Raw genomic sequence first — 27,549 nt, forward strand, 5'->3', positions numbered from 1 at the left:
CATGTCTTATGTATTGACAGCTTCTATTTTACATCCAGTCAAGTAGGAAGCCTTCAAAATACTTAAAATCACAGTTAAAATAATAACAATAAAAAAATAATTCGCTCCAATCCATTAAAAATCCAAAGGCTTTGTTGTTCTTATCTGGGTGCATAAATTAAAAAAATATATACACTCTAGCAAAGGTGACCTGAGCTTGGAAGCAGCTTGTAGACTGGCTCAGGACACAGGCTTGGAAGTTAGGGTGCTCTGGTTTTGTAGTTAAACTCCTAAAAGCAGAGAAAAGCACTCCAGTTAGCAGATTCTGGTGAAGGACTTTGAAAAGTGAAGAAAGTAATCCTATCCATTACTGAATAGCTCTATTAAATGGTCAGAAAGAGCTTGGCACCACCTTGTTATCTGCACATGACCTCTCCTGAGGCATCTGTTGCAAACAAATAAAAAAGCAAAGAGAGAAAAAAAAAAAAAAAGATTAAGCAAGAACTACAGATCGCTGCATTTGAAAGCAGGGCTTCAGGACAGGGACGCTTTCCATAGAGTCATTTCAGGCAAAGGTCACATGTGTGCATATAAAATCATTCCTGAAAGCAGTGCCTTTGTCCCCCAGTTATCTCCCAATGGAGCCATTGTCCCGCCGGGGCAGCTGGCACCCTGACTTCAGCCACGCTGCATCAGGAGCCCAGGCCCAGGGCAGCCAGGCAGCCCCCTGGGAGCCGGCCCGGGGCCAAGGCAGCCCACGACCTCCTCGGGCAGGAGCATCTGCTGGGAGCCACTGCCAGGGCCGGGGCAAAGCGAAGTTTCCACGTCAAGCTTCAGTCATGGAGAAAAAAGACCCACTGGTACGGTAGGCGCATCTTCCCTCCCCTTCTACACCGTGTGTTTTTCTGGCTTGTTAAAGTAGTCTTAAATAAATACAATTACAAGCAAAGTCAGGCTATGAAGTAGCATGAATGTGTTTTTGCCAAGTGCAACTTGGATAGCCATTTGGCAAATTGGAAATCCTTTCAATGTGCATTCAGGAACGATGTTGGAAGTGCTCTGATTCATAAGTAGAGTAGAAAGTATTATTTAATGCATGGAGAAGAAAATGTTTTAGTATTTTAAAGACCATGTTTTGCTTTCTGACGACATCTTCTCAACCTTTTTAATGTAAACTGCCTTTCATATATATTGTTACCTTCTAGCAATGTTAGAATTGGCATCCAGCACAGACACAAGGAAAATATCATTTTGTTTGTATTTATCTCCTACAATATTAATATTATGCAAGTGCATAATTATGAATTTAAAACTCCCACATTACTTGGCTTTTGATTTACATTAAAATTTCTAGGGCCTGGAGCTTCACTGGTAAAGTCCTGGGCTTAAAAGCAATCTGTCTAAATAAGGTTCCTATTACAGGCACGTACGTCTATTTAAGCCTTTTTCTTCAGAGGCAATGTATGGATTTCTTTGATCAGGGCAGTAACACCTCAAGGATCTGTAATTTTTTTCATAACTCCCTATGCCACAAATGTAAAGTGCTGATTAGAGAGGCAAGTTGATAAGGAGTTAATAAAACAGTGCATGCCTTGTAGTTCCCATCCATATGGTTGGACTCATAATGGCTTTGATTGCTCTGATTTTGAAGTATTAATCATTGGGTCCCTCTTTTGAGTCTCCTTTGCTTCTGATTTGTTTAGATTTTAATTGTGATTTGCTTCTAATTACTACTGATCTATGTAAGCTTCCTGTCAGCATGCATCAGTGCTGTGCAGGCTGCTCCTTATTGCCACAACATCTGTGATGGAAATGCTGAGCACTGCATGTCGAAGCCGGGTGCTGACTTGTCAGATTCAACAAAAATGGGGAAATGGGACACTTCTGTTGCAAAGCAGGTTTGAAAGACTGCATTACTGGAGCAGTGTCAAGGCTCTGCCTGCAGCTTCCATGAGCGCTCCAGCCCTCCACACTGGATGCGTGGTGGGGAGGTGGGCTGGGGGCTCACAGAGAGCACTGGCTGTGCCTGGTGGGGTGGGAGAGGTAGCAGGGGGCTGCCTGTACCTAAAAGAAAGAAGAGGCTAACTCTGCCTCCAACACTGGTCGCCCACAGGTGACCTGCTGAACTGTTCAGGGACAGCTATGGTCATTTTTAGGTTCAGAAAGAGCTTCTCATGAAGTCCAAGGCTGTAGAAATGTTTCATCCTAGGAGGCTGACCTGTATAGGATGTTAAGGAAACAAAAGCAGTGCTCCATTTGTGTAGCAATATTTATTCTACAAAATCTTGCCTTCTTTCAGAGGATGTAATATGATGGTTAAACTATGAGTTTGAAGTCATTGTAGCAGGGAGGTGTCCAATTATTCGTTAAGAATGCCAGCTGAGTTTGAATGCCAGCTACCTAAAGATATTTTAGCATCATTCTTGAAAGGTGTAGCTGTTAATAACAGCGCTCACATAGCCACCTTTCCAGAAGGATGCCAAATGTAATCCTTTGACATTAGCTGAACTGGAAGTGGAGGTAATGAGTATTTCTGAGAGACGAATGAAAGGTGGCGGCATGAGACTGCTCCTGGCAGCACTGGGGCCAGCAGCACCTTGTCCAAATTCCAGTGCATTGTTGTAAGTGCTTTTTTATGGCTCTTTACCAAATTAATGGGTCACTTATGGAAATAAAGCAAAACCTGTTACTGCTGACACAGGTGTAACACAAACTGGTTTTCATGTGCTTGCAAAGCTCCAGCATCCTTGACCTCTGCCACACCTTGTGGGACAGGGGCTTTTGGACCTCCCTGTGCCTCTCTCCCCATGCCACTAGCACCAGCCCAGCTGAGATGCACCCTCCCTTGGGCTCATCACTGGGTGAGATGACGACTATGTTTGCAGGGTGTCAGACCAAATGATCTCACAAGCTTTCTTTGTCTCAAGATGCGTGAAACTGTGTCTGCTCCATGCATTTAGAGTAAAGGAAAACAGGGTCACTGTCACTTTGGTACACAAAAAAATGTAAATATAGAAATAAATACATACAGGTTCTGTTGGCATTGGAGAACTATTTCACTGTTGTGAACTGTTTAAATTCCATCAGAAAGTTTCACTGTAAATGGTCATTTGTCCTAGCCAGCTTCATACTTTGAAGTGTTGAAGTGAAAAATTGCTTATAAGTCCCAGTTACTAGTACTGTACATGAAAAAATTGGATGAAAAGAGAATAAAAATACAAAGTAGTAGCAGGTATGCTCAGCTTCTGCCTTCTTGCCCTGAGCCAGACAGAGCTTTTTGCCTGTTGCTGATGGACCTTCCTTACATCTATGACTGGGAGATAAATTGTGTCCTCAGATGCCTCCTCTTCAAATACAATTCCTGTCCATCCACTCTCTCATTTCTGTGGGAAACTTCACGCCCTCCTTTCACTCTTTTTATTGGGAAATACCTCAGAAGTTTAATCTATAAGCTTTCTCATTTGTTTATCTAATTTCATAATATCTTGTAGAGATTTTTTAGTAGGAAGCTGTGGTGGGTTGACCTTGGTTGACTGCCAGATGCCCACCCAGCTGCCTTCTCATTCCCCCTCCTCAACAGGACCAGGAGAGAAAACAGGATGAAAAAGCTCATGGATTGAGATAAAGACAGGGAGGTCACTTAGCAATTAGCACCATGGGCAAAACAGACCTGCCCTGGGGAAAATGGGCTCAATTTATTGCCAATTACAATAGACTTTGGACAGTGAGAAGCAAAGACAGAATTAGAACAGCACCTTTCTTTCCCCTTTCCCCAGGCTCAGCTCCAGATTCCTCCACCTCCTCCCCACCACCCCAGGCAGCATGGGGGGTGGTGATCCATCCATAACCCCCTCTCGGCTGCTCCTTCCTCCTCACATGTCCCGCTGCCCCACCCTGGGCCCCCTCCATGAGCCGCAGTCCTTCAGGATAAACACGCTCCGCTGAGGTGTTTTCCATGGGCTGACAGGGGATCTCCACTCCAGGGCCTGGAGGACCCCCTTCCCCTCCTTCTTCATGACCATAGTGTCTGCAAAGCTGTTCCTCACACTTTTCCCTTCACTCTTCACTACGTGCACTGTGTTTTTTCACCCTTTCTTCAATACATTTTACCAGAGGTGCCACGGCGGGCCCGCTGGAGCCGGCTGGGACCGGCTGGGACCAGCGTGGGGCAGCCCTGGCCTCTCCTCACAGAGACCCCCACAGCCCCACCGCCACCCCGTACAGAAGCCTTAAACCTTGACCTCATAGCTACAAAAATAATGCACAATTGTACATGTTTCTGGACTCTCACCCTCTGATCTTCTGTTTTCACGTAAGTTTTGGCTATTTAAAGGTTTTTAACCTGAAAGCCTTTTAGTTTTGGAAGTCACCTCTGACTTTGCTATTACTGGCTTCTTCACTGGCTTTCTCTCTCTTTTTTTCCCCCAGAAGTTCTTAGTAACTCATCCTTGACCGTAACCTTATTTTTCCCTCCCATGTCATGGTGTAATTCCATCATTTGTGGAACAGGGCCAGAGTTATTCCTGTCATTCTTCTCCTGAAACCCTCGCTCCCACGGCAGCTACCCGCCACCCCCATTACTGCCATTTCCCGTTTTATTCTCCTCACAGCTCTTTCATTTCTTCCTGCATGTTATTAAATGGCATGTCCGGCTGAGGTCCTTCCCCTCATCCCTGTGGTGCTCAAAGAACTTGGGATATATGAACTGTCCTGGGTAGTACCACTTTGTTCGTATGGGCTTTTTGATCTAATACCAAATTTCAAGTTTCTGGCTTAATACCAGCACGTGCCCAGCCGCAGGCAGCTGTAGGGATGAGGGTGCTTCCTGGGCTGCCAGCTACATGTGCATTAGCCAGGGCTAACCCATGAGGAGATGTTCCCAGACAGGTCCATACACTTGTGTTTACACACAAACCAACCCACCAGGTCATTCTTTTCCTAGACATGGATAACTTGCAAGTGGGAAATGTGTGGACCTGAAGAAAGGATGATTTTATTGTTCTGTCTGTGCTGTAGCAAATAGTTGGTCAGCAAAAGTGTTGATCAGTATGGGCAGGACTTTGCACGGACTCCACAGGGAATCACTCCAGGTTTTACGGAGAGCCCTGTGCAAACCTGGGTCAGGATTTGAACACTTCCCTCAGCACTTTGCAAACAGCATAACAAAGCAGAGAGGAGGAATACAGCCTAGGGACACCCTATCCCAGGCCCTGTGTTTTCAATGACTTGACTCCAGCAGCTCAGCTCTGCAGAACTGCTCCAGACTGCCCCATTTAAGTGGGAGTCCTTGAGGCAGGATGAGATTTTGATGCTGCAGGATGCACAAGAGTTCCTGACAAATAGCAATAAAAAGGGCAAAGACAACAAAGTGAATTTCATGGAAGAAGGTACTATCTGCAGAATTTTTGTTCACCTGTTGTATAATTCCCCTTGCAGAAGAACCTTTTTAATCATATTAGCTGTATGTCCCTGGTGCTGTTGATGAATGTGATGTCTTGAAAACCTTTTCTGGCTGTGGCAGGAGAATAGGGAAATAGGCAAAGGGTTGGTGAGGGTTACTGGACCTGGGACAGCATGGTGGTGAGGGACACGTGTTGTGGCAGCAGCAGGGGGTCTGGGGAATCAGCCCTGCACCAAATTCAGTGTCGGGGGCTACCAATGCTGGGATGGAGAAACTCTTGATTGCAACTGCAGGGGCTGTAACAAACTGCTGTCCCTCTGGCTGCACCAGGCAGGGGGCTGGTGTGTCAGCATCCATCTCGCATGTCAGTGGGATGCTGCGAAGGTGGCCCAGCCCTCATCTGTGTTAGGATCAGTGAAGGATCTTGGGTGCAATACTTCAACGACTTCATAGGCTGTATAAAGAGAAAATACGGTATGGTTCAGCCGTCTTTGTAAAAAGAAGAATATGAGTTTGTGGTTGCAGTCTGGTACCTGTAACAGGTGACATTGGAAGCATGTGGCTCAGCCCAGGTGAGTTACAGCTTCCTCAGTCATCCTGGGCATTCCTCAAAGGCTCTCTTTGCACCCCCAAAAGGAATTTTGGCTGAGAAGATAAAAAACATCCCGTGGATGAAAATATGGCCACTACAAGGGGATGAGGAAAAAAACCCTACTGATGAAACAATACTTTGTAAATAATTTAAGTTGCTCTCACCTGTAAATGCTTGCTTTCCTTTCTTTCCAAGCTGAGGCAGCACAGCTAAGGTGGCAGTGAGGACAACAGGCAAACTCCAGGCAAGGTCACCCCTCAGGCTGGGACAGAGGGAAGGGATTGCTGTTATAAAATTGGATGAAATTCCATTTGAGCTGATGGCCCTTCAATCAGGGTAAATGTAAGAAGCCCTTAAGTGCCTCTTGGATATCCAAAACAATAGGATTCCTTTCCCGGCTCAGGGAAACAGCATTTTTTTGTACATTCTTTGTAAACGACAGGATTGTACCAAAGAATCACTTGATGCCACAGCCTAAGTCCTCTCTTAAAGGAAACAGCCTGAAGGGTCCCAATCTCGGCTGGCTGCCAAGTCCAAACAGATTCATTGCTCAGGTCATTTGTGCTTGACCACATAAATTCAATGCACCTAAATAGGCTCTATTTTTTTTATGTCCCTTGACATATATTGGAAATGTGCGATAAAGTATTACCGAAACAGAGCATTAACAATAGAGCAGAGATCACAAGGAAGATTTCCTCCCACAGAGCCTCTCAACAGAGGGAACAAGATTCCCTTTTGAATCTCTAAGGAATCTCCAGAGCTCTGTTCTCCAGATATATATTGTCTCTTTTCACACCCAACACTAAGATGTCTTCTTTTGCCCTTCCATTGCTTTGCCCAGCCAGCCCAGTATTCCCCACAGATGGTAGGAGATGACTGTGACAGTCATCAGATATTGGGTGCCCTTCATTTACCATGCTGTCCTGGCAGTTGCTGCTGGCAGCATCAGGCCTGGCTTATTGGCTGAAGCTGTCACCTCTCCAAAAGCCTCCCACGCATTTGCCCTGTGCCCTCCATCCTGCAGTCTGGCTGTACTTCCACCTGCCCTTATACAATGGGGCTTTGGGGTTGGCTTACTTGTTTTATATATAATGTGTCAGAGTAGGAAGCTACGGAACCAGAAGCTTTCCTAGTGTCATTTTTTTATTTCAACACCTTCCAAACCCATGCTGTATTATCTGCAGAATCAAGCAGATGCTTCAGCAGGCTTAGGCTGCCTATAAGGAGGGATATGAACATGAGTTTATACTCCGATACTCATTTTCAAAACAGCTGTCATGGATTAAGCTACCACAGAGGAAGCTTGTGTGTGCTCCTGCTCTGACCTGGTGCGAAGTGAACCCAGTTCACCCCAGGAGCAGGGGTGCTGCTCCTCCTGTGCTGGCTTCAGGTGCCACTTGAAGATATTGCTGCTCCTTGCCTGTTTCCATCATCCATCCTGGTGTCTTTACTCAAAGTGTGTTGGGTTTGGTTTTGTTTTTTTTAAAGGGTGATTTAGTCATGGTGTTCCTCAGCACCAGGCTAGAGGAAGATCACCCAAGCAGCGAAGCTACCATGGTCAGTGTGGTGCAGAGCAGGGGGAGAAGCAGCCAGGCTGGGCAACTCGTCACCCAGAAGGATAAAATATTGAGTTTGCACACCTGAGCAGGGACAGCAGGTACCAGAGGCCTTTCCTTCAGCTGGCAAAGCTATTGCTGGAAAAGGAGGTGTCTCTACTCTCCTCACCAGCGTGGTAGTTTACTCAAGTCCTAAAAAAACATGGGTTGGATCAGACATTGCTTTCAAAGGTGTTTGGTTGCAGCGTCTTGGGAAGGGGTAGCTGGAGAAGGGGTAGCGATGGGCAGTGAAAGGACGCTCAGTTAAATAGTCCCAGCTGTTTTGCAAGCTTTCTGTGGATGCCCAGGAACATCTGTCTCTCCTCTGAGAAACTTCAACAAATGTAATTTCAAGCTGACTTTAGTCTTGTCTGCTGTGAAGAAAAGATTCACTGGGATGGGGAGCTTTCTGTGAAGGCTGAATGAAGCAGAGCTGCTTTTGTTTTACAGCAGTCAGCAACCATTAAACAGAGGAAGTGATTCCTCCTGAAAATATTGTATTGCTAGATGAAAAAAAAAGATGAGTTAAAACTTAACTCAGTAAGATTATTTGCTTTAAAATAATGAAGAAATCTATTCATATTTAAGTGGCCAGAGCTTCCCTACAGTCTACTTGTTTAATCCATTAAAAAAAAAAATTCTTATTCCTTTCCAAAGATTTATGCTGAAAAAGTGAAAAAAGTATTTACATCAATAATAGCCCTGATAATCCTTACGAAAACCCATGCTAGCACAGAGTTGTGTATTTTTGACTTCTAGCACTTTTCCTTAATTTTTTTCTTAATATTGCATTCCTGCAGAGCTTGAAATCTATTCAGTTATGATAGCGTTTTTTAAAAAAAAATAATCCAGCAATGGATCACATTGTTTTGTTGCTGAAATGTTGCTTATACTTTTCTCACCCGTAGAAAACAGGGAGTACTGTTCCAACAGGATGTTTTTCCCTTTGTTACTTATATTTGTCATCTTTGCACTTGGCTGTAATCAGAAAAAAAAGCTGGCATTCGACTGAAATGGTGGTGACATGGTTCAACTTAGGAAAATTTGTGATGCTTGGAAAGTGGCCCACTGGTCCAAAATGACCTAAAAAGTAATATGCACTTGTTTTACGCTTTTGTGCTTTGTCATTAAAACAGGCAGCAGCAGATGCAGGTTAAGAAATGCAGAGAGCTGGGTGTATGCTGCAGTGAAACTGCTCCCCTGGAAGGAGCAGTGAGTGGTGGGGGAAGAGAAGAGCTTGTCTGTGCTCTGCCCTCTGCCCCCCTGGCCACAGGATGCTGCTTATTTATGGTAGCTGGCTTGGGGTTCAGAAGCAGTAGCAGTTTGCAGCTCACTGTATCTCACAGATGCATTGCTTCCTGGGCTGAGGACCAGAGCAGGGAACTCATCCAACTTCAAAACCTGTCAAAGGAAGGGAATTTTTCAACCTGTTTTGACTCACGTTGTGGCCCTAGGAATGGTTGGTTGGGGTGAGAAGGATGGAAGTGATGGCGAGGATGAGCCAGTCTGCCAGGGCTGCTGGTAGACGCTTGGTATCTGGACTCTGCTGTCTGGTTTTATTTCTGTTCTGAAGGAAAATCCAGTTATTTCCAAGTTAATCACATAACCCACCCCACTTACAGCTTGTGTAAGCTATAAAGATGTATCTTTCAACTATGAGACAAATTAGTAACCCAAAAAGGAGTTGCAGATGGGGCTAAGTTTGTGACAGTATTAGCTGTGTCTTCATTTTATGCATTTTTCTTTGAGCAAAAGCCTGTACATTTCCTGTTGTATCCTCCTCCACTTAAGTGTTCACGGGGCCACCCAGCGAATCAGATCAGGCAGCTTAGGCAGCTTTTAATAATTGTTATTCCTCTTTTTCAGAGGATGTTTCTTCATTAGCTGTCCTGATTTCTTCAGGATTTTTTTTAATAGAGGATTTCCTTCTCTTTATCCTGGACTGATTGCATTTAGTGGTGCAGTCTTGCAGTCCTTATGCAAATAAAAAAGCTCTGTACTTGAATCGAACTTGTGTTCATGTGAAGTAGGTTCAAGCCCCAGAAGGCCTTCGGCTCTTTTTGTTTGTCTTAACTGCGACACTACCACAGCCTGTTCTATGTTCATGCATTCATTTACCATGCCAAAAAAAGCTTTCCTAGGTGCAGTCACCATAACAGCAGCCAGTTCTTGTCTTGACATGCCTCCTTATGCATAGAAGCAGGAGGAAAATATGCCCACATGAAGGCATGGCCCTGTTCGTCGTAGGAGAATCCTGTTTCCAGCCTGACCCCACTTTGCTTTTTCCCCAGAAGTATTGTTGCTGCAGAGCATGGATGTCCAAAGCCTCAGCTGCAGGCAAGTTGAGAACAGTATTCCTAGTGATATATCTCTTTAAACTGACATCAAATAGGGTTTTGCTGTTTAGAAAATATCAGTGGGGTTTTTTAGATTAACAAGAAGAAAAATACTAATTAAAATACTTCTTTCTTGATCCAAGTGCCAAAAATGTGTTTGGTTTTTTTGTTGTTGTTTTTGTTGTTTTTTTGTGTTGTTGTTTTTTTTAAAAAGGCATTTCAAACAAACAAACAGAAACTCTTATTTGGCAAAGAAAACAAACTTGAAGTAAACAAAACAGAATTAATTATATCCACATTCTACTTGTAGGGAAGAGATTAGCACTTGGAAATTTTTTAATCATATCCAAGCCTTGAGCTTGAAAAGCATGCCAAAATAGATTTTGGGCTAAGGGCAAATGTGATTAAGTATGAGAGGTATGCTGCAGGATAATTGTAGAAGTCCCCACAAGAAGTTTTATACACAGGAAATTAGAAGCTAATATTCGATTGAGAAAGGTTCAAACATGGTAAAGGATGTACACACAAGTTACACAGAGGAACAAAGAATATGATCTGAAGTCTAGAAAATCTGCTTTATTGCACCTTTAAGTAGTTTTCCCATCTTTCTTTGTCGTTTCCTCTTTTAGCTTTAACTAATGGGTTCTAAAGGGTTAAGCTTTTTGTGAGACAGAATAGGTTGTACCACTTGTAAAATTCAAATAAATTAACAGTGATTATGTGTGGCACATGGAAGGTACTGTGCAGAGGCCTTTGAGACCTCTAGACTACTGTTAGGGGGTAGATGCATTATTTTCACACCAGTGAAGCCTACAGCTCTTTTAAAAAGATGGATGTACAGCTGTTAGTGGGCACCTGTGACACCTGTCACCATCTCAAGCAGCAGAAAGCAAAGATGAAGACATACTTAGCCTCGCTTCATTGAAAACACATATGGGCTCTTTTGCTCTGTGTTTCGCTCATTCATACCTTCCACGGAGAAGTGATTTTTCATCACAGAACAGTTTTTATTCTGCAGCATGCTAGAATTTTTATATATTATTATCTTAAGAAATATTCTGGACTCAGTGCATTTTAGTGAAGTATTTGTGCTGCTTCATAATAGTAATATTGTCCAGAAACCTAACTGGGAAGATGTCAATTTCTTTGAAGATGATAAAGGTATACATATTTGGGCTAGTGTTAATGCTGTTGCTGTCACACATGTGGTTCACAGGGAGAGGTGTAATGCCCTGTATTGGAGCAGATGGTCTATTAGCTCTCGTACTCCTGTGAGAAAAGAGGCAGGCATTCAGGCACGCAAAGCTTTCTTCAGGTTACTGAAAACTTCTCCCCTTTTTCCAGCTAACCTAGCTGTTCTGATAAAAGACGTGATCTCACTTATAAGCCTTGCTCTGCTTGTGTTGCAGGCAGAAATGGTCCTTGCACGTGTGCTTGAGCTAAGGCCCCTCCACAGGCATCCAAGCCAGCTTCATGAGCTGCAGTGCTATTGCCAAATCCACAGCCCTCATTTAGCCACGGAGCTGTTGTATCTGATATAGGGTGTGGGAGAATTTTCTCTCCTGCATTACCTCCTCATTTTTTTCACCAGGTTACTCGTGGATTTCAGTCCTCAGCCCAGTGAGCATGCAAGTGTTTTACATGAGTAAAGCAGAGACTGGGACTCAGGTCCTCCCTTGTCTGGTGGTTCCTCTTCTCTCTCTGGGTAGGCAGAGCATGTAGGCTCAGTTTCTGACAGGCATGCACCCAATGTACTTGTGTTTTGTGCGGATGCAATTTGTTAGTCGTCCTGGGAGGTTGAGGCAAGGAGGGATGTAATGTGCTTTGCTGTTGACGTGCTTTGCTGGTCATACTCAGTGAGGTTTGGGCTGGATCTGGATGCTCACCTCCTAGGCCTGTGAACCCTTCAGGCATTATGTAGGGTGCTCAGAAATGCTGATGGGCTTATAGATGCCTAAGGGACTTGGTGCCTCAGGGGTTGGGTTGCAGGAAACTGCAATTTTGAAGGCTTTAATTTTTCCGTGATCATCCCTGGGGGTCTGGCACCCCTTTATGGATCTTTCTGGCCAAGAAAGTCATCCTTAGCACACTCTTCCGGTGCATGAGGCACTATGGTTTGCATACCTTTTCCTTCAGGGTTGTGATGAGCAGACAGATAATTGGTGACTGTTCCTCAAGCCGCTGTCAGGTGGTGTTTCGAGGCACTGTGGTGAGAAGGGTGTACTTCCATAAGCACAGCCTGGTTTGTGGGTCTTCACAGTCTCATCAAGTAGCCATGGGCACGGTGGTGCAGCTCCTCAGCAGTCAGTCCTGTGCCCTCTGCCAGGAAGATTGCCTCCTTGACAAAATGCAGCTTTTATGTGTGTAAGAACAAGAGATACTTGCAGAAGCTGCTGCAACTCTCACAACATGTCCCACAGCCCAAGGAAGGGACAGTCTGACCCTTGTCTATGCTAACAGCTTCTTTTTCTCTATATCCTGCCTACTCCTTTAAAGCATCCATGCAAACATCTGCGTCCTCTCCTACCACTTATGATCAGATTGTAATTTTTAGTTTCCAAGACAGCTTGCCAGCCATTTGAAATCTATCACTTGCTGGAGTGTTTCCATCAGGTAAAGAGGACTTCTCAGTGACCGTTTTGGGGTCTTCAGTGGTACTCCTACAAGCTGAGCAGATACAGGTCCCTCGTACTTCAGCAACTCTCGTGTATTTTCCTCCTGCATACCCAGGCTGTGCAATCATGTTTCTGAGACTCCTGCATGTGGCTATAGCCTGGATCCTGGGCTGATCTCTGCTGAGGGACTGCTCATCACACATCATCACCCTGCTGCACTGATGCTTACTCTTCTCACTTCTCTTTTTGTCATCAGACTGCTGCCTTTTGCTGGCTTTGTTGTCCTTTTGAAGTCCTTGCCCTCACACTCCCCTCCCCTTCATTCTCTGTCTTATCAGTCACTGCACTGGCCAAGTGCCAAAGATATTTGGTTTTTATCTATAAAGTCCTATAAAAATATGGTTTAAAGTCCTTTATACATAAAGGAATCAGCTCTTCTTGTTATGCTGTGCCTCTTTGCTTTTGCTAAAAAGCCTCAGGGTGTTTTCAGCAAGGTACTCACATCTTCCTGTGTTTGCTTCAGCTGCTGGAAGCTTATTTGGCTTCACAGTGCTTGCATCTGAGGAGGCTTTATGTAGACCCTGCTCAGATTTCTATAATTTATCAAAAGGTTTTGTTCTTTGAAATGCTACTTCATGTACCCAGCTAACTGTTTTTCTCAGCCACATCTATACGTGGAAGCTGTCTTTGAGAGGGTGAAAGCTCTGGGACACTTTGGAGAAGTCATTCACTTTTCTGCTTTTCATGCTGCTGTCAAGTATACTGGAGGCTTTCACCCTGCCGCACCACCCACCCCCCACCCCACTCACCTGATGTGGCTGCATCCAGCATCCAGTGCAAAGTGGAGCTGAGTAGCTAAAAAGGCTTATTTCTTTAGAGCCTACTGTATCCCCAAACTCTAAATGTGCCAATATACTTGATTTTTCTGCATTTTATTTTCTCAGTTTTATCTAAGACTGTAAATACTGCCTTTCTTATATTAACTCTGTGGAATAGTCTATAACACCGTTTCCCACAACATTCTCCTGGATAAGCTGGCTTCTCATGGCTTGGATTGGTGTACTGTTCACTAGGTAAAAAACTGGCTGGATGGCTGAGCCCAAAATGTGGTGGTAAATGGAGTTACATCCAGTTGGTGGCTGGTCACAAGTGGTGTTCCCCAGGGCTCAGCACTACAGCCAGTCCTTTACTGATGATCTGGATGAGGGAATCGAGTACACCTTCAGTAAGTTTGAAGATGACACCAAGTTGGGTAGGGAGTGTTGATCTGCTTGGGAGCAGGAAGGTTCTCCAGGGGGATCTGGGCAGGCTGGGACCAATGGGCCGAGGCCAATTGTGTGAGGTTCCACAGGGAGAAGTGCTGGGTCCTGCACTTGGGTCACAACAACCCCGCGCAATGCTACAGGCTTGGGCAAGAAGGGCTGGAAAACTGCCTGGTGGAAAAGGATCTGGAGGTGTTGGTTGACAGCTGGCTGAACATGAGCCAGCAGTGTGCCCAGGTGGCCCAGAAGGCCAACAGCATCCTGGCCTGTATCAGCAGTCGTGTGGCCAGCAGGACAAGGGCAGTGACCGTCCCCCTGCACTGGGCACTGGTGAGGTGGCACCTGGAACCCTGTGTTCAGTGTTGGGCCCCTCACTGCAGGGGGGACACGGAGGGGCTGGAGCGTGTCCAGAGACGGGCAACGGGGCTGGGGAAGGGGCTGGGGCACAAGTCTGATGGGGAGCGGCTGAGGGAGCTGGGGGTGTTCAGCCTGGAGAAAAGGAGGCTGAGGGGGGACCTTGTCGCTCTCTGCAGCTCCCTGACAGGGGGCTGTAGGCAGGTGGGGGTCGGTCTCTTCTCCCAAGTAACAAGTGATGGGACAAGAGGAAATGGCCTCAAGTAGCACCAGGGGAGATTAGGAAAAATCTTTTCGCTGAAAGGGTGGTCAAGCATTGGAACAGGCTGCCCAGGGAGGTGGTGGAATTACCATCTCTGGAGGTGTTTAAAAAATGCCTAGATGTGGCACTTAGGGACATGGTTCAGTGGTGGACTTGGCAGTGCTGGATAACGGTTGGACTCGATGACCTTAAAGGTCTTTTCCAACCTAAACGATTCTGTGATTCTTATGAATGGTTTTAACTGTGGAGCCGTTATGAACTTCTCATGTAAGGTGCCACCTAGTGGCTGGTTGAAAGTTCTTCATTCTGAGTTTAATAATAATCAGTACGATTATATAAGCCATAAAAGCCAAAGGCCAATTCTTATACACAGTAACTGATGAAGAGGCATTTCATACTCTGTTGACCTTGTTAAAATTCCTTTTTAATGATTTCTTTTAAATCCTAAGACTTGCACTGCTCCACTGTGTTCTTGGGCTGGGAATACGTTATTTCAGCTTTAGTCTTTTCTGATGAATAAAATGGCAAATAATTGCTAAAAGAATTAATTTCCAGTCATCCCAGCAGCGAAATTTTGCCTGAACAAAATTATTAGACCTTGTTTATGCTAATAAGTTTCTTCAGCATCTGTGGGGTGGCTTCAGGCAGTATCCTTGTGACAAAAAGATGATTGTGCATCTGAGTATGCGGTCAGTTCAGAGCTACTGGAGAATGCGTCTTACATAACACATATGAAAAAGATTAGCAGCTTCAGAGTCGTCATCATCTATAGTTCTAAAGGATATTACAAAGGAGGTTAATGATTAAAATATACTTGTAGCATGGACTAGGAAACATAAAATGAGCTCCTCCTTTTATGTAAAATTGTGCAGTTTACAAGCTCCAGAGAGGTTACATGAATGGAAAAATGAAATATGTGTTTTCAGATCAGCAGAAGTCATCCATGATGCTGTATTTTTTTGGTATTGTTTCTTGCTTTATATTTCTGGGTGGCCATTTCTAACTTATGTAGGAACTTTCTTTCAAAAGAACTGAACACCTGTGTGTTGGGAAGATAGGCAGGTACAGCTAAGGCTCAGCATCTCTGACAATGAGGCTGGACGTACTGGGCCTCAAATTGGCCTGTATTGGTTTGGGCACTCAAAATTGGCCACCAGACTTGAAAATTCAGTTGTGTTTTGCCTGGGTCACTGAGAGACCTTAGGGTCCCAGGCTGGAGAAGAGCTTGGGCTGCTGATTCCCATGTTTTGCCCATGAAATTATGAACTTCATTAGCTGAGATACATAGGCAATACCTTTGAGTGATTTTATTTACGACACCTTTGGTTTCCCTTTTGCTGCTGTCACACACTGCTGTACTTACCTAGTGCTTGGGGGTGAAGTTGTTTAATCACAGGATATGCCAGACGCTAAGGGTGAAGAATTACTTTTCTCTAGACCTCTATGCACAGGTTTTTTGCTAGAAAAATACTGCCTATTGCAACCTATTTCATTTTCAACCCAGCTAGTGATGAAGAGAGTTAGAAGATGGGTCTTAACTTCACAGTCGTGGTCTGTGTAAGGGAAAGGAATACAGTGTCCTGGTGTAGCTAAGATGTAGGTCTTTTCAAGCTAGCTAACATTTCCCTGAGCCTTGCAGCTCAAAGATGCAGCTGCACGATAGAGCCACTTTTGGTTAAGAAACTGCATAACTTAGGATCAGCTCCTAGCAAAGGCTGGCAGGCTGATAAGATGTGGCTAGCAAAGAAAAGGGCTTTTTAGCCTCTGCCCCGTAAAGCTGCATGGTGGGACCAGAGAGATATTGCAGCAGGTAAAAGGTACATCTAAACAAAGCTCAAAATTGTACATGTTTAATATCACAAGACAGTTTAAAGAAAACTGCACACTGTTTCTTAATGCCAGTATAGAATATGGGACAGGACCCAAGGGAACCTCAAAGGGCTAATGAACCTTGACCCTGTCCCTTTAAATGTCATTGTTAGTAAATAGTTTAATGAAAGAAGCTTTCATCAGGGAAAAAAAGTGGCGAACTACACTGGTAAATAATTTGCCTTGGCAAGTAATATTTAAGCCACTGATTCGAACTGTAATTCTGCTTAGCATTATCATTTTGCTTTGTAAATAGAAGTGCTTATCCAAACAGCCGAGCTCTCTGTTGTTGTTGATGAAAATGGGAAAATGTGGGGCAGAGGGAATGTGTCACATCCCTTCCTTTCTGGAAGTCTGCGGTTTCCAGCTATTCAGATAAAACTGCTTGTGTTTCCATCGATCTGAGCCTTGCACTGCAACAGCAGCGCAGCAGAACAGCGTTGAAAGATAACCCCCCTTTTGAAGGTGTCCCCAGTTTGGGTTTGTTTGTTGGTGGTTTGTTTTTTTTTTTTGGGGGGGGGAGGGGGATAGGCCGTGTGTGTCCCTCATCCGTGACACAGCTAGAAACTTCAGGAGCACCCTTGGAGGAGACCAGCACCCGAGCTCCCTAAAGTCACCGGGCTGCCGCCAGGCCAGTAGCAGGGCTCCGCTGGCCCCGTGCGCCGAGCCCACCGCGCTGCGACGCTGGGTGACACTGGAGGGTGGCAGCGGGATATTTTCGTGCCGCAGCCCCGAGTGAGCTTCCCCTCCCTGCTTCTCCGAGCCAGATGGAGACACATTTGGTTTCTCTTTTAACCATGTTACTTTTGCGAGGAGAATAAAATGAGCAGGACCAGCTATTGGCCGCAGCAGCATAAGAAAGCCCTGCTTTGCCAGGGGAAACCACATAAAAGCGTGCGTGCGTGCGTGTGTGCGTGTGTGCGTGTGTGTGTGTGTGTGTGTGTGTGTGTGTGTGTGTGTGTGTTTGGGGGGAGGGCGCAGCGAGGGATGATGCCTGGAGCTTCTTGCACGCGGAGCTGCGATTTGTGAGCGAAACATGATGAAATCACCCCCTGGACAAATCACACGAGCCTGTCAACCTCACCAGGTGGGATTACTTGTAGCTAATAGCCCGAACTCCCAGAGCAAACAGCTCTGTGCTCACTATAAAGAAAAGGCGACGGTGCTGCGTAGGCTTTTCAAGAATTCTCTAGCATGGCTAAGAAGGGCTGCCTCCACTCGCACCAGGTACGGGAGGAAAGGAGCGTGTTTGCTTTTAAAGGAGGAGTAGTCCGTCTCTCCTGAATAAGTTCCTACAAAAAGGAGCGTTTCAGCTTCAGAAAGAGCTGTTTTATTCATAAACCCCTTCTGGTTTGTGTTACTCTCCAGCGGTGACGCTGTCAGCTGCTGCTCCAGTGATGGGAACTGCAGTGCTGGGGAGCTCGAATGTACAGAGGACCATCTCTGCCCCTTTAATTGTAATGCTCTTAGCTCGAAAGTCCTGCTTTTTGCACGGTTTGCTTACTTTGCTGTTTTACTTTTGCAGGTTATATCTTTATTTGCTTTTGCCTTTGGAGTAAATGTCTGCATGGGATTTACGACAAATCGATTTAGGAGATCTGAAGAATGGGATGAGGGCCCCCTCTCAGGTACAGTAACGGACGTAAATTGTACATCGCAATACCCTGATGTTATATACTGTGGTTAGAAACCACTCCTACTCTGAAACAGTAGTTTGCTTGTTCCTTTTCCCTCTAGGATATAGGGAAGGATAAATAACTCGGCAAGCCCGAGTCAGTTGACCTTTGGGACTCACCTATAGGTCTCCTATTTACTTAAACTTTTGCTCTGAGTGCATGTGACTATGGAAAATCTAGCTTATTTTAGGACTGAGCACTGTCAGTCTCACAGAGATCGGTCTTGTCAGCTCCTACGTTGCATTTACTATGTCTTGTACACCACGCCGTTTCCTTCTAGAGCTAAAAGAAACTCCCCGATGGGTTTAAGGGTACTGGCTTTATTCTGGTAGCTATTGAAGTGGTTTCTAGAAACTTGATTAATGCTTTCAAGAGGCGCTGGTGAGAAAAGCTTTTGGGATTTCTGTGGCTCCTGAGGTCATGCTGGTTTGTGAACAGTAGACGGCAGACATCTGACGGCAGAGAGGGCCAGGCAGTGGAGAGGGCCAGGCAGTGGAGAGCAGGTGTTCGCCCAGATGTGCTGTCGCCCAGTTCTCTGTTTTTCTTTCGCCTCCAATTTTTTTTTTCTTCGGAGGAAAGCAAGAACATGCCACAGAAAAGACCGTTGTTTGTGTTCTGTGGCAGTATAGGTTTTGTGAGCTCAGGCATAGTCCAAGTGGAAAAACATATAACATGGAAAACTAGTCTTTTTTTCTTAAAAAGAAAGAAAGAAAAAAAAGTAAGTAAGCAAGCTTGACTTGTGTCTCTGTTCCTTCCTTTGGCAGGAGAAAGGAAACCTGTGGTCATTGACTTAGAGCTGGTTAATAGAACTGAAGTGAAAGGGTTTCATTTGCAATGCCCATCTGTAAGGATAGCTTGTGAATGTTAATTATAAAATAATTTACTGTGGCCAGAGTTTGTTGTGTTCCTGACAGCGTACCTGTGTCTTCTCCCACTCTGTCTTTCACAGGAGTTGGTGTCTAATCACAGCTACAATCAGGGCTGCTCATAACTGAGCAGAGGCATTTTAGGTAATCAGAAAGTTAGTGGCTGTTGCTTTTGATCTTTATGTAACGGAAATAAATGCTTTTCAAGCAATTTTATTTTACTGTTTTTATCTTCTAGTACGCTAACTGTAGGAAGTTGTGTAGTGTGTGTAATAGTGACATGAAAGATTTGCATTTCATGTCTTCCAACACCTGGCTGCCAGATGTTTTACTTTCTCGCTAGTGACCACATAGGCTTCAGGGCAGGGCTGCCCAGTTGAATTTTACTGAAGTCCCAAAGGTCTGATATTGGGGACCCATTGCAACTCACCAGTGCCAACTCTGCTCAGCCAGCCAGCACTGTTCAGTGCCACCAGGGTGGGGATCGGTAACTGCGTGATGTTTCCAGTAGTAGGAGGTTCATCTCAGCATTACATAAAAACAGGATGAAATACAGGATGTCTTGTAAGAGGGCAGGAGATGGGTTACTTTTGGTTGTCTGTTGAGAATTCGCTTACAGGTGGGATTGGACTGACACCTGACATTGAAGTAGTCCATTCCAGGGTGCAACAATGAGGGAGTTTTGTCCCTTCAGTGTTTATGCAGCTTGGTTACTTCTATTGCAGTAAAATAAATAAATAAACAAACTAAAAAAAAAAAAATTAAAAAAGGATAACAAAGAATAAGTATTATAGTCACATATGTCTAAAGGAGAAAATAAAAAGTTATGCTAGAGAGATGCTTTTCTTACCAAACTAAAAGCACTGTGATCAAAGAACCTATTTAGGCTCTCTTAATTGCATGACTTCCAGTTATATTTCATCAGAAGTCCAGTGCAATTAAATATCCAGAATGGAATACTAGTATAAATACTTTTTCAACTTCATTCTGCCTTGGCTTATGTATTTCCAAGTTTCTTGGTGTTTAGAGCTAATTAGTTTAGATTGAAAAAAACACTCTACAGATCTTTACTGCACAGACCAATTTTATATTTCTCCAGAGGTTGCATCATCATTCCAAGCAAATTTCAGTTTTCATCTAGCATAGAACTCCTCTACAAGTCAAAACCAACATTTTCTCCCTAGTCCCTTATAAATGTATGTCAAAGAAGTACCATCATGCCTAAAAAAAAAAAATCCCTCTTGTTCTCTTTTTACAGAGTACAGACATATAAGCATTTATACATTTGAGATGTTTAATAATTGTACTCAACAAATTATTTAATAGAATTTTTTTTTTTACTTAAAATTTCTAAAAGACATTGGAGGACCAAAGTTCCCCTTTTTTTGCCCATAACTTGGATTTTGTAAGCTACTTGCTTAAGGAGCTTTTTAGGCATCTTTGTAAGCACTTCCAGGGAAAATGGCCTTAGTAGTCTCTTGAAGCATGTTCTTTGGTGATGATAGGATGATAGCTTAAATTTTGGAAGGAGAAACACTGACATTTTTCTGTCCTTTCTCACTAGATTTGTAAGCAATTCATTAAAAATGGAGTCATATCTCTCTTGTACTAGAACAGTTAGGATGTGGGGGTTTTACTTTATTTTTAAATAATAAATAAATTTGACTTCTCATTGAAATTTTACTCATTGCCATGGCATTCTGCAAAAATGACATGCAAGTTCATAATATGAATATTATCTAGCAAAACTGGTGTTTCAGATGTTTTGTGTAGGTGTTTGGTTGATCCATGTAGGTTCCATAGAGGATCCATGGGATCCAAACAGGCAAATTCTTACCAGGCAGTCGTCTTCCTGTAACGACTATGTAAGCATGTCTGTGTTGTGTAATCCTATGACTGAAATAGTACTGTAAGCAAATTATTATTTTTTAAAAAATATTGGAATCAGATAGAATCAGATCAAATAGTTTCATATGGCACTTTCCAAGGTAAATATAGCACATTTACTATGGAGATGTAATAACCTCCATGGACTGAATCAGAAAGGCACTATTGCCCTATGTAACTTCTCTCTCTAACCTGTGATATAAAAGACAATTCTTAGATTGTTGTTTTGAGCTTAGCTGGCCAAAAAAGAATGCATGGAAAAGGTTGTGAGAAGCTTTATGAATCAAATAAGGAGGGGAGGATCTTCATGTTAAGGTCCCTCTGCCTTCTGCATGGTCTGACTGCAGGAGCTGTAGAGGGATGCAGGAATTTCAAAAAATTGTGTAAGTTTGTTTTGTACAGGGTTTTCTATTAATTTGGAAATGCTCACCAGGGATGGAGCCTCTCATGGTATATTTTCAAAGTATTCTGCATGCACCAGTACCCATGCCATGGCATTGTGCACGACCTGAAAATCATGGTCTGGCTGCAAAGGCAAGGTCAAACATGATAAACAAATGAACAATCTTAATACATTCAGAGATCAGAGAAATTAAATCAAGTCCTCTTTTGTGTTGCTGTATGGAGAGTGTCCTACATTGACTGAGGAGCTGTGACTTGAATTTGCTAAGTAATTTGGGATAATTTGTCATGTCAGTAATAAAGTGGCTGTCAAGAAATGTGCAAAAATAACAGACAAGGTAGCTAGGCTAAACTTTTCTTACATGAAATGGAAACCCTACTTGCAGTTATAGAAGATGGAGCTAGAAGGGGACCTTGACCAGCTATGTAGACCTTCTGTATACCTGGAGACATGGTCAGTTATTACTGAAGTGCTCCTGACAGATCTTGGTCTAACCTGTTCTTCAAAATCTCCAAGATCAGAGATTGCACAGCCTTGGTGGGCAATTTGTTCCAATGGTTTTCAGATAAAGCTGCTCTTTACAACAGCTAGACATTCCTTGGGCTGTAGTTGACTCTGTCCCTTATGTAATCTGCAGCCAGATTTACACCTGCTTTTTCCTAAATGCATGTTGACATGTGGTTTTTGACCTTCTCAAATGATCTCCCCCTCATCCCTTTGAAATGAAGGCGGCAATGGCAGTGTAAGGGATATATAGTGTATGCTAGTATGTAGTACCTTTTGGGTCCATAATACCTTTGATTTGCAGCTTACTGGATCTGTGATTATATTTACTAGCTTCCAAAATGGAAAGTAGTAGAAGAGATTAAATAACATGGAAATATTATTTAGTAACAGATCTCCAGAAGCATTTGGCAGGAAGCAGCTGTTGTTAAGAATAAGGAACAAGATTTTGTATCTCTGAAAATTTGGACATTATCATGCTTTGAAACAATTCTTTTGTGATTAATTTCTAATATAGCTTTGTGGCCTATTATATGAGCAAAGAAAACACAGATCCATGTGTCGCCAGCATAGATATGTGATCTTTAGCTCCTTCGAACTCCAGACAGCCAAAATATTGATGTCTCATAAAGAGCTTTCTTGCAGGGTATATATACCTATAGAGTGAAACTTTGTGTGTATGATGTTACTTGCTCTGAGCATTACTGATCTAATTGGGGGGGGGGGGGGGGGGGAAGCAGAGACACGGTTGCCTGCTACTACCTTTTCCAGCAGGCATATGAACGTCCCTTGCCACTGCCATGATCCATGACTGCAGCTGCGGTAGGTTTGGGTTTCTTGCCCATTATCTTGCTGTAGGGTTGGTTTGCTGTCAGGTTTGCTCCCTGAAGTGGTTTATGCTGATGTCCAGCCAGTGTCAGTGCCACTCCAAGGGAAGTGGCAGAGCAGTAGTGCTGGGGATGGGAGCTGGTGGGATATTGCCTACTACAATGTCACCTCCAAACTTCCCCTTCATCTTCTTTTCCATTCATTCTCCTGGGATAACGTCATCTTGTTTGGGAAGAGATTTCCCCTCAGTTTGTGGAGACTAAATTTTCAGCTATGTAAAAAAGTAGGGGAAAAATATATAAGAAAAGATCAGAGCAACTGTTTCCCAAAAGTGCCGTTGCATCAGTCCTCTTAAAATTGCATTGCTAATCATGGTAAGGTTTGCCAAAACCAAAACCAAACCATGGTCTAAAAGAAAACAAAACCCCAAGACAATTTCAGACTTAATTTTAATAGGTCTCTCAAGGAACAAAAGGCATTGTGAAGTTTTCCTTGGAACACCTCTGTTGTTGAAGAATAACACACGTTTGTTATTTTACTTCATAAAATATGATTAACCTTAGCAAGTAGCACACAATTTTCTTACTTCATATAAGCTGCTATGTAGGATTCTTTTATAGGTAAAAAATGTAAAATATATCAAATATGTACATCTCTGCTTTTTTCCTCAAAACTTAGTATTTTATATGCTTTACATATCAGCTTTGACAGTAAGGGCCCTTACTAATACAGAGATTAATTAAGTCTAATACATTATTCATGGTTTTCAGACTGGCACTCCTCCATTGATGTATATAACTAAAATGCATTGATTTCTTACATACGTCTGTATTTTAAGTTCTTTAATTTAATGCTCTGCAGAAGCCCACTAAAAAGCCTTGCTTTACTTCTTTGTTAATTTATAGAGCATCTTAGAATTTTCTTTCACGCTTGACGTTGATTTGGTGCCTTCCAGTATAGCAAACCAAGTCCTGCTGACTGCATGTAGATTAATTGCAGTCCTTTCCTATGCAAACTGCCCAGCCAGCCATGAAAATGTCACTTGGTTTCTGAAAACAAAGGCCTGCTTCTGAGGAATAGCTGCAGCTCCTGGAATGGGGCCTTGGAGACTTCAATACTTTTCTGCTAATGATCTCTTGATTGTTACAGAGGTGAAGCCAGGGCTGTTTCTTTGCAGGATGTTATCACAGCAAGCTGCTTCCTTCTTTTTTTTTTTTTCTTTCTTTCCCCTTTTATTTTATTCTCCCCCAAAAGAGCAACTGTTCTGGGATTTGTTTCTCTTTTTTGTTTTGTTTTTGGGTGGTGGGGGTTTTTTTTTGTTTGTTGTTTTGTTCTGTTGGTTTTTTTTTTTTTGTATGTGTTTTGGGGTATTGTTGTTTTGTTTTGTTTTTTTTCTTCAAGCAACTCTTCTCTCCCTGCTCCCTTCCCTTCCCCAGAGCAGGCAGCCGAGGGTTTGCTCATCCACTGCTGCTGGACTGACAGATGATGCCCTGTTTCTTGTTCCACACAGTCCTGTCAGATTCCCCCTGGATCAGTACCTCTGGCTCCTGCAAAAACAGATGCTTTGAACTTCAAGAAGCAGAGCCTCCTGGCTGCCGCTGTGACAACCTGTGCAAGAGCTACAACAGCTGCTGCTTCGACTTTGATGAACTGTGCTTAAAGACAGGTACGATGGGTCTCCTGTCCTGCACTGCCAGATGCTGCTGACACCTGGTTCCTGCCAGCAGTCAGGACCTGCCTGACAAACCAGCGCTCCCTGCCATAACCTGCATCTCCTCCTCACCTCAGGTTGCCTTGTCAGGCAGGCTCAGCTCAGCTCAAAATGCAGCCCATGTTTCCTTGCAAGGAGCAGGAGGGATGCATGCCTATCGCTTCTCACTGCTGGGCTTTGCCCATGGTTTCCAGGGCAGAAAAAGCAGGGCACTTTGCATTTCAAAGTAGTTCTTCTGATACTCAATTAAAAGCAATAATCAGTGTTCAGGCACCAGTCTGACCTCCAGGTTACAATGAAAAGAGCGATGCTAAAGGCTGGAGGTTGGTCATTCCATGTTAGCCATCCTGTTTTCTCCCAAGTGATGACTTAATATTGAAGCAATTCGTGCTCACTTGTGGGCTGTGCATTGTGGTTACTTGTGAAAGCACCTCAGAAGTAGAGTTGAAGCAGCACAGGTCTTCTCAGGGTGAGCTGCAGGTGACAAACTGGGCTTGTTCCCCTTGCCCCAGACTGATTTCCAGACGTCAGGATGCATGTAACACACTGTTTGACTTCAATTCGTTGGACCCTGGGGGATGGAAATACAGCACTGGGTTCATTTTCTTTTTGTTGTTTTCATGAGTCATAGGCAAGGAAAACTTCAAAGAGGGCCATGAGTTATGTTCTTACTACTTAACGTAGTGCTTTTAAATTATTAGTTGTACCCATCTCTGTGACTGTTTGCACAGTGATCAGAGTTGACACAGGTGCCTTCTACTTTTGCCATTAAATATTTTCCTGCTTTATGAAAGAATTACACTTACTAAGCAGCCAGAAGAGAAGACTAATGATTAAAAATATCATTGCCCATGGATGTGCCATACTTGAGAGTCCTGACTTCCTCAGTTATGTTTATAATATCATTTTAATAGCTTAGTAGCAGAACATGGCGAGCTAATCCAGTATGAAAGACTACCTTTGGTTCCGGGCCAAAACCTTCTGAATTTTACGCTGATACTGTTTTGCTCCCATATAAATGACTGCAGAATGAAAGGCTCTTTTTGAAGACTTTCAGCACAATAGAAGGTATTTGCTGCCGAAGGGTAGACTTTCAATTCCTCCTGTCTGCAGTGCACCATGTCCACATATGTGTATGGATAACTGCATAGCCCTTGGGACTGTTGTGTGAATTGACATATACTCCCATAGACATTTATTAAGGCAATTATCACATGTACAATCTGTAAATATTAGATATTTACAGAAAAAAGCCCCAAGTGAAGAAGAAAAGGGAGTAATAGGCATTGCTCTGGTGTGGTGTGGTTTTTACTGGGCACATGTTGTCTAAATTAATCTTTCAAGTTTCTTGTTGGTTGGACCAGGATGTGGAAAGCTATATGCTTACACCCTTAGGCCCTATTTCAAGGTGAAGCAATGCACTGCCCTTAAAAGAGCACCTAATTTAGACAGGCCCTTAGATCCTAACTTAATTCGCAAGATAAGAAGAGCTGGAGTGCTTTACAGGAGCTGTGCCATGCTTTTCCTTGAATAATTCCTTGAAGAACAGCTCTTGTTCTGTAACTTTGCAGTTGGTGTTGAATCTTACCCTGTAGGTGAGGAACTGATGGGAGTAAAGCAGCGACTTGCATCCACATAGTCTCTTTTCAACTTTCTTTTATTTTGTATGGCTTGAACTGCGAGTAGTTCGGAGAAAAGAATGGATCACCCAAGAAACACCAGCTTCAGGCTCCACCATTTATCTGTCAAGATCCTTTCTTGTCTTCTCCTTTCTACACTTTTTCTGGCATTCAGACTGTACAAAGCCTGGAGTGTAACACCTGAGGGTAGCAGAAGCACTTGTGGGTGGGTGGAAGCACCCTCCTGCACTTGCAGGACACAAAGGTCCTTTTTGTTTCTGGTTGACATGCCTACTTCAGAGGTCTTGAAATCGCGAAAATGGGGCCATAAACTTTACATCAAACTTTTAACGACTACAGTGTTGTCATTATGACTTCAGTGAGTACTTTTTGTTTTGATTACAATCTCTCATTCTTGCCTACCTGGTGAATATTTTAGCTCGGGGCTGGGAATGTACTAAAGATCGCTGTGGAGAAACCAGGAATGATGACAATGCTTGTCACTGCTCTGAAGACTGCTTAAGTAGAGGAGATTGTTGCACTAATTACCAAGTCGTTTGCAAAGGTACGTCTTTGGTCTTTCTACCTCTTATCTTTCTAAACCTGATAGAAGGCAGCCCTGTGGGTAGAGTATTCTTCTAAAGGAGAAACCCTTTCCTTGTTTTCTTCTGATTTTTTGGAGGAGGGGGGAAGAAGGAGGAATTGCATTTGTAATTTTTTTGGCACTAGCAGAGGTGAATACTTTTAATTTGTTGATGGTACGACTGTGTCTTTGCCTGTAGAGATGGCAATAGAAAGAGGCATAAGTGGATGAAGAAGAGTTTAAAGTAAAACACAGAAGTGTTTAGATGTATTTGTCTGCATCACAGGGACAGCAGGGATATCTGATGGTCTCAGAAGGAATGGAACATTCCTAGATATGTTATCTCTGTCTCAAAGACCTCTCCCCACCCGCACCTGGAATACTACTGAGACTACTTGGCCTAACACCTGTAGGCTTTGTTCTTTGTGGGACAGGAGTTATGAGAATACAAGGGCTGTAATTCACAGCTGGGTGGCATGGGCTTCAGGTGGCCATGCCATCTTCTGAACACCATGGCTGCAGTACAGCCTGCACTGCTTGGTGGCTAGAGGGTTGCGAAGGCTTAATTTTCATCCTCTACCCCAATTTTTTATGCAAAGCAGGACATGTTCCAATGTGTCTCACATATGGAACAAGTCTTCTGATCCTTGGTAATGAGCTCTACAGGTTCTCACTTCTGTACCTCAGCTAGTTCTTAGTTTTTTCATTTATTAACTTTACTGGTGGAAGGGTTACAGTTTTAGATTTTCTTTTCTTCCACATCATTTTGACCAACTGCATATGTTCAAAAAATGATAACCATCCAGACCCATACACTGAAAATGAACTTGTCTTCTTTATTTAAGTTTTGCTGTTGGGAATCCAAATGAAATCTGTATATTCCAGCAAGTCCCCATAGGTTACATTCTTCCCCTTCCCAAAGAAACCCAAGGCTGAGACCACTTAAATACTGGTATAGTTTTCAGTTCCTGCCTTTTTTGTGAGCCCCCTCTTACAAGGGTCAAGACAGAGGAATTTACATGTCTCCAGCTTTAATGTATATAATCTTTGTTTAATTGGCTAATAACAAATGATCTCAATGACCCTTGCACTCTAACAAGAGCAAGCCTTATGTGAGAACAGTGTTTCCTCTTTATTCATGCCTTTGCCTATCTGAGTATAGTGTGTTGGTTTTTTTGTTTTGTTCCGTGCCCCCCTACCTTCT

General features: G+C 43.5%; 1 protein-coding gene across 6 annotated transcripts in view; it reads left to right on the plus strand.

Annotated features, from left to right (window-relative positions):
* The first annotated feature begins 617 nt into the window (after positions 1 to 617).
* The window catches only part of ENPP2 (ectonucleotide pyrophosphatase/phosphodiesterase 2), a 77,068-nt gene continuing 50,136 nt past the window's right edge, over positions 618 to 27,549 (plus strand). Inside the window, exons 1-4 of one of the 6 annotated variants that reach the window (XM_027798549.2) lie at positions 618 to 839; positions 17,794 to 17,896; positions 23,943 to 24,098; positions 26,202 to 26,327. In XM_027798549.2, coding sequence (XP_027654350.1) covers positions 618 to 839; positions 17,794 to 17,896; positions 23,943 to 24,098; positions 26,202 to 26,327 — 607 coding nt within the window. Of the gene's footprint in view, positions 840 to 17,209; positions 17,496 to 17,650; positions 17,696 to 17,793; positions 17,897 to 23,942; positions 24,099 to 26,201; positions 26,328 to 27,549 lie in introns of those variants that run through there. The other 5 variants (XM_027798550.2, XM_005434427.3, XM_027798551.2 and 2 more) reach the window with 5 other exon arrangements.

Source organism: Falco cherrug, chromosome 3 (assembly GCF_023634085.1).
Source record: "Falco cherrug isolate bFalChe1 chromosome 3, bFalChe1.pri, whole genome shotgun sequence".
In the NCBI taxonomy this organism is placed as follows: Eukaryota; Metazoa; Chordata; class Aves; order Falconiformes; family Falconidae; genus Falco; species Falco cherrug.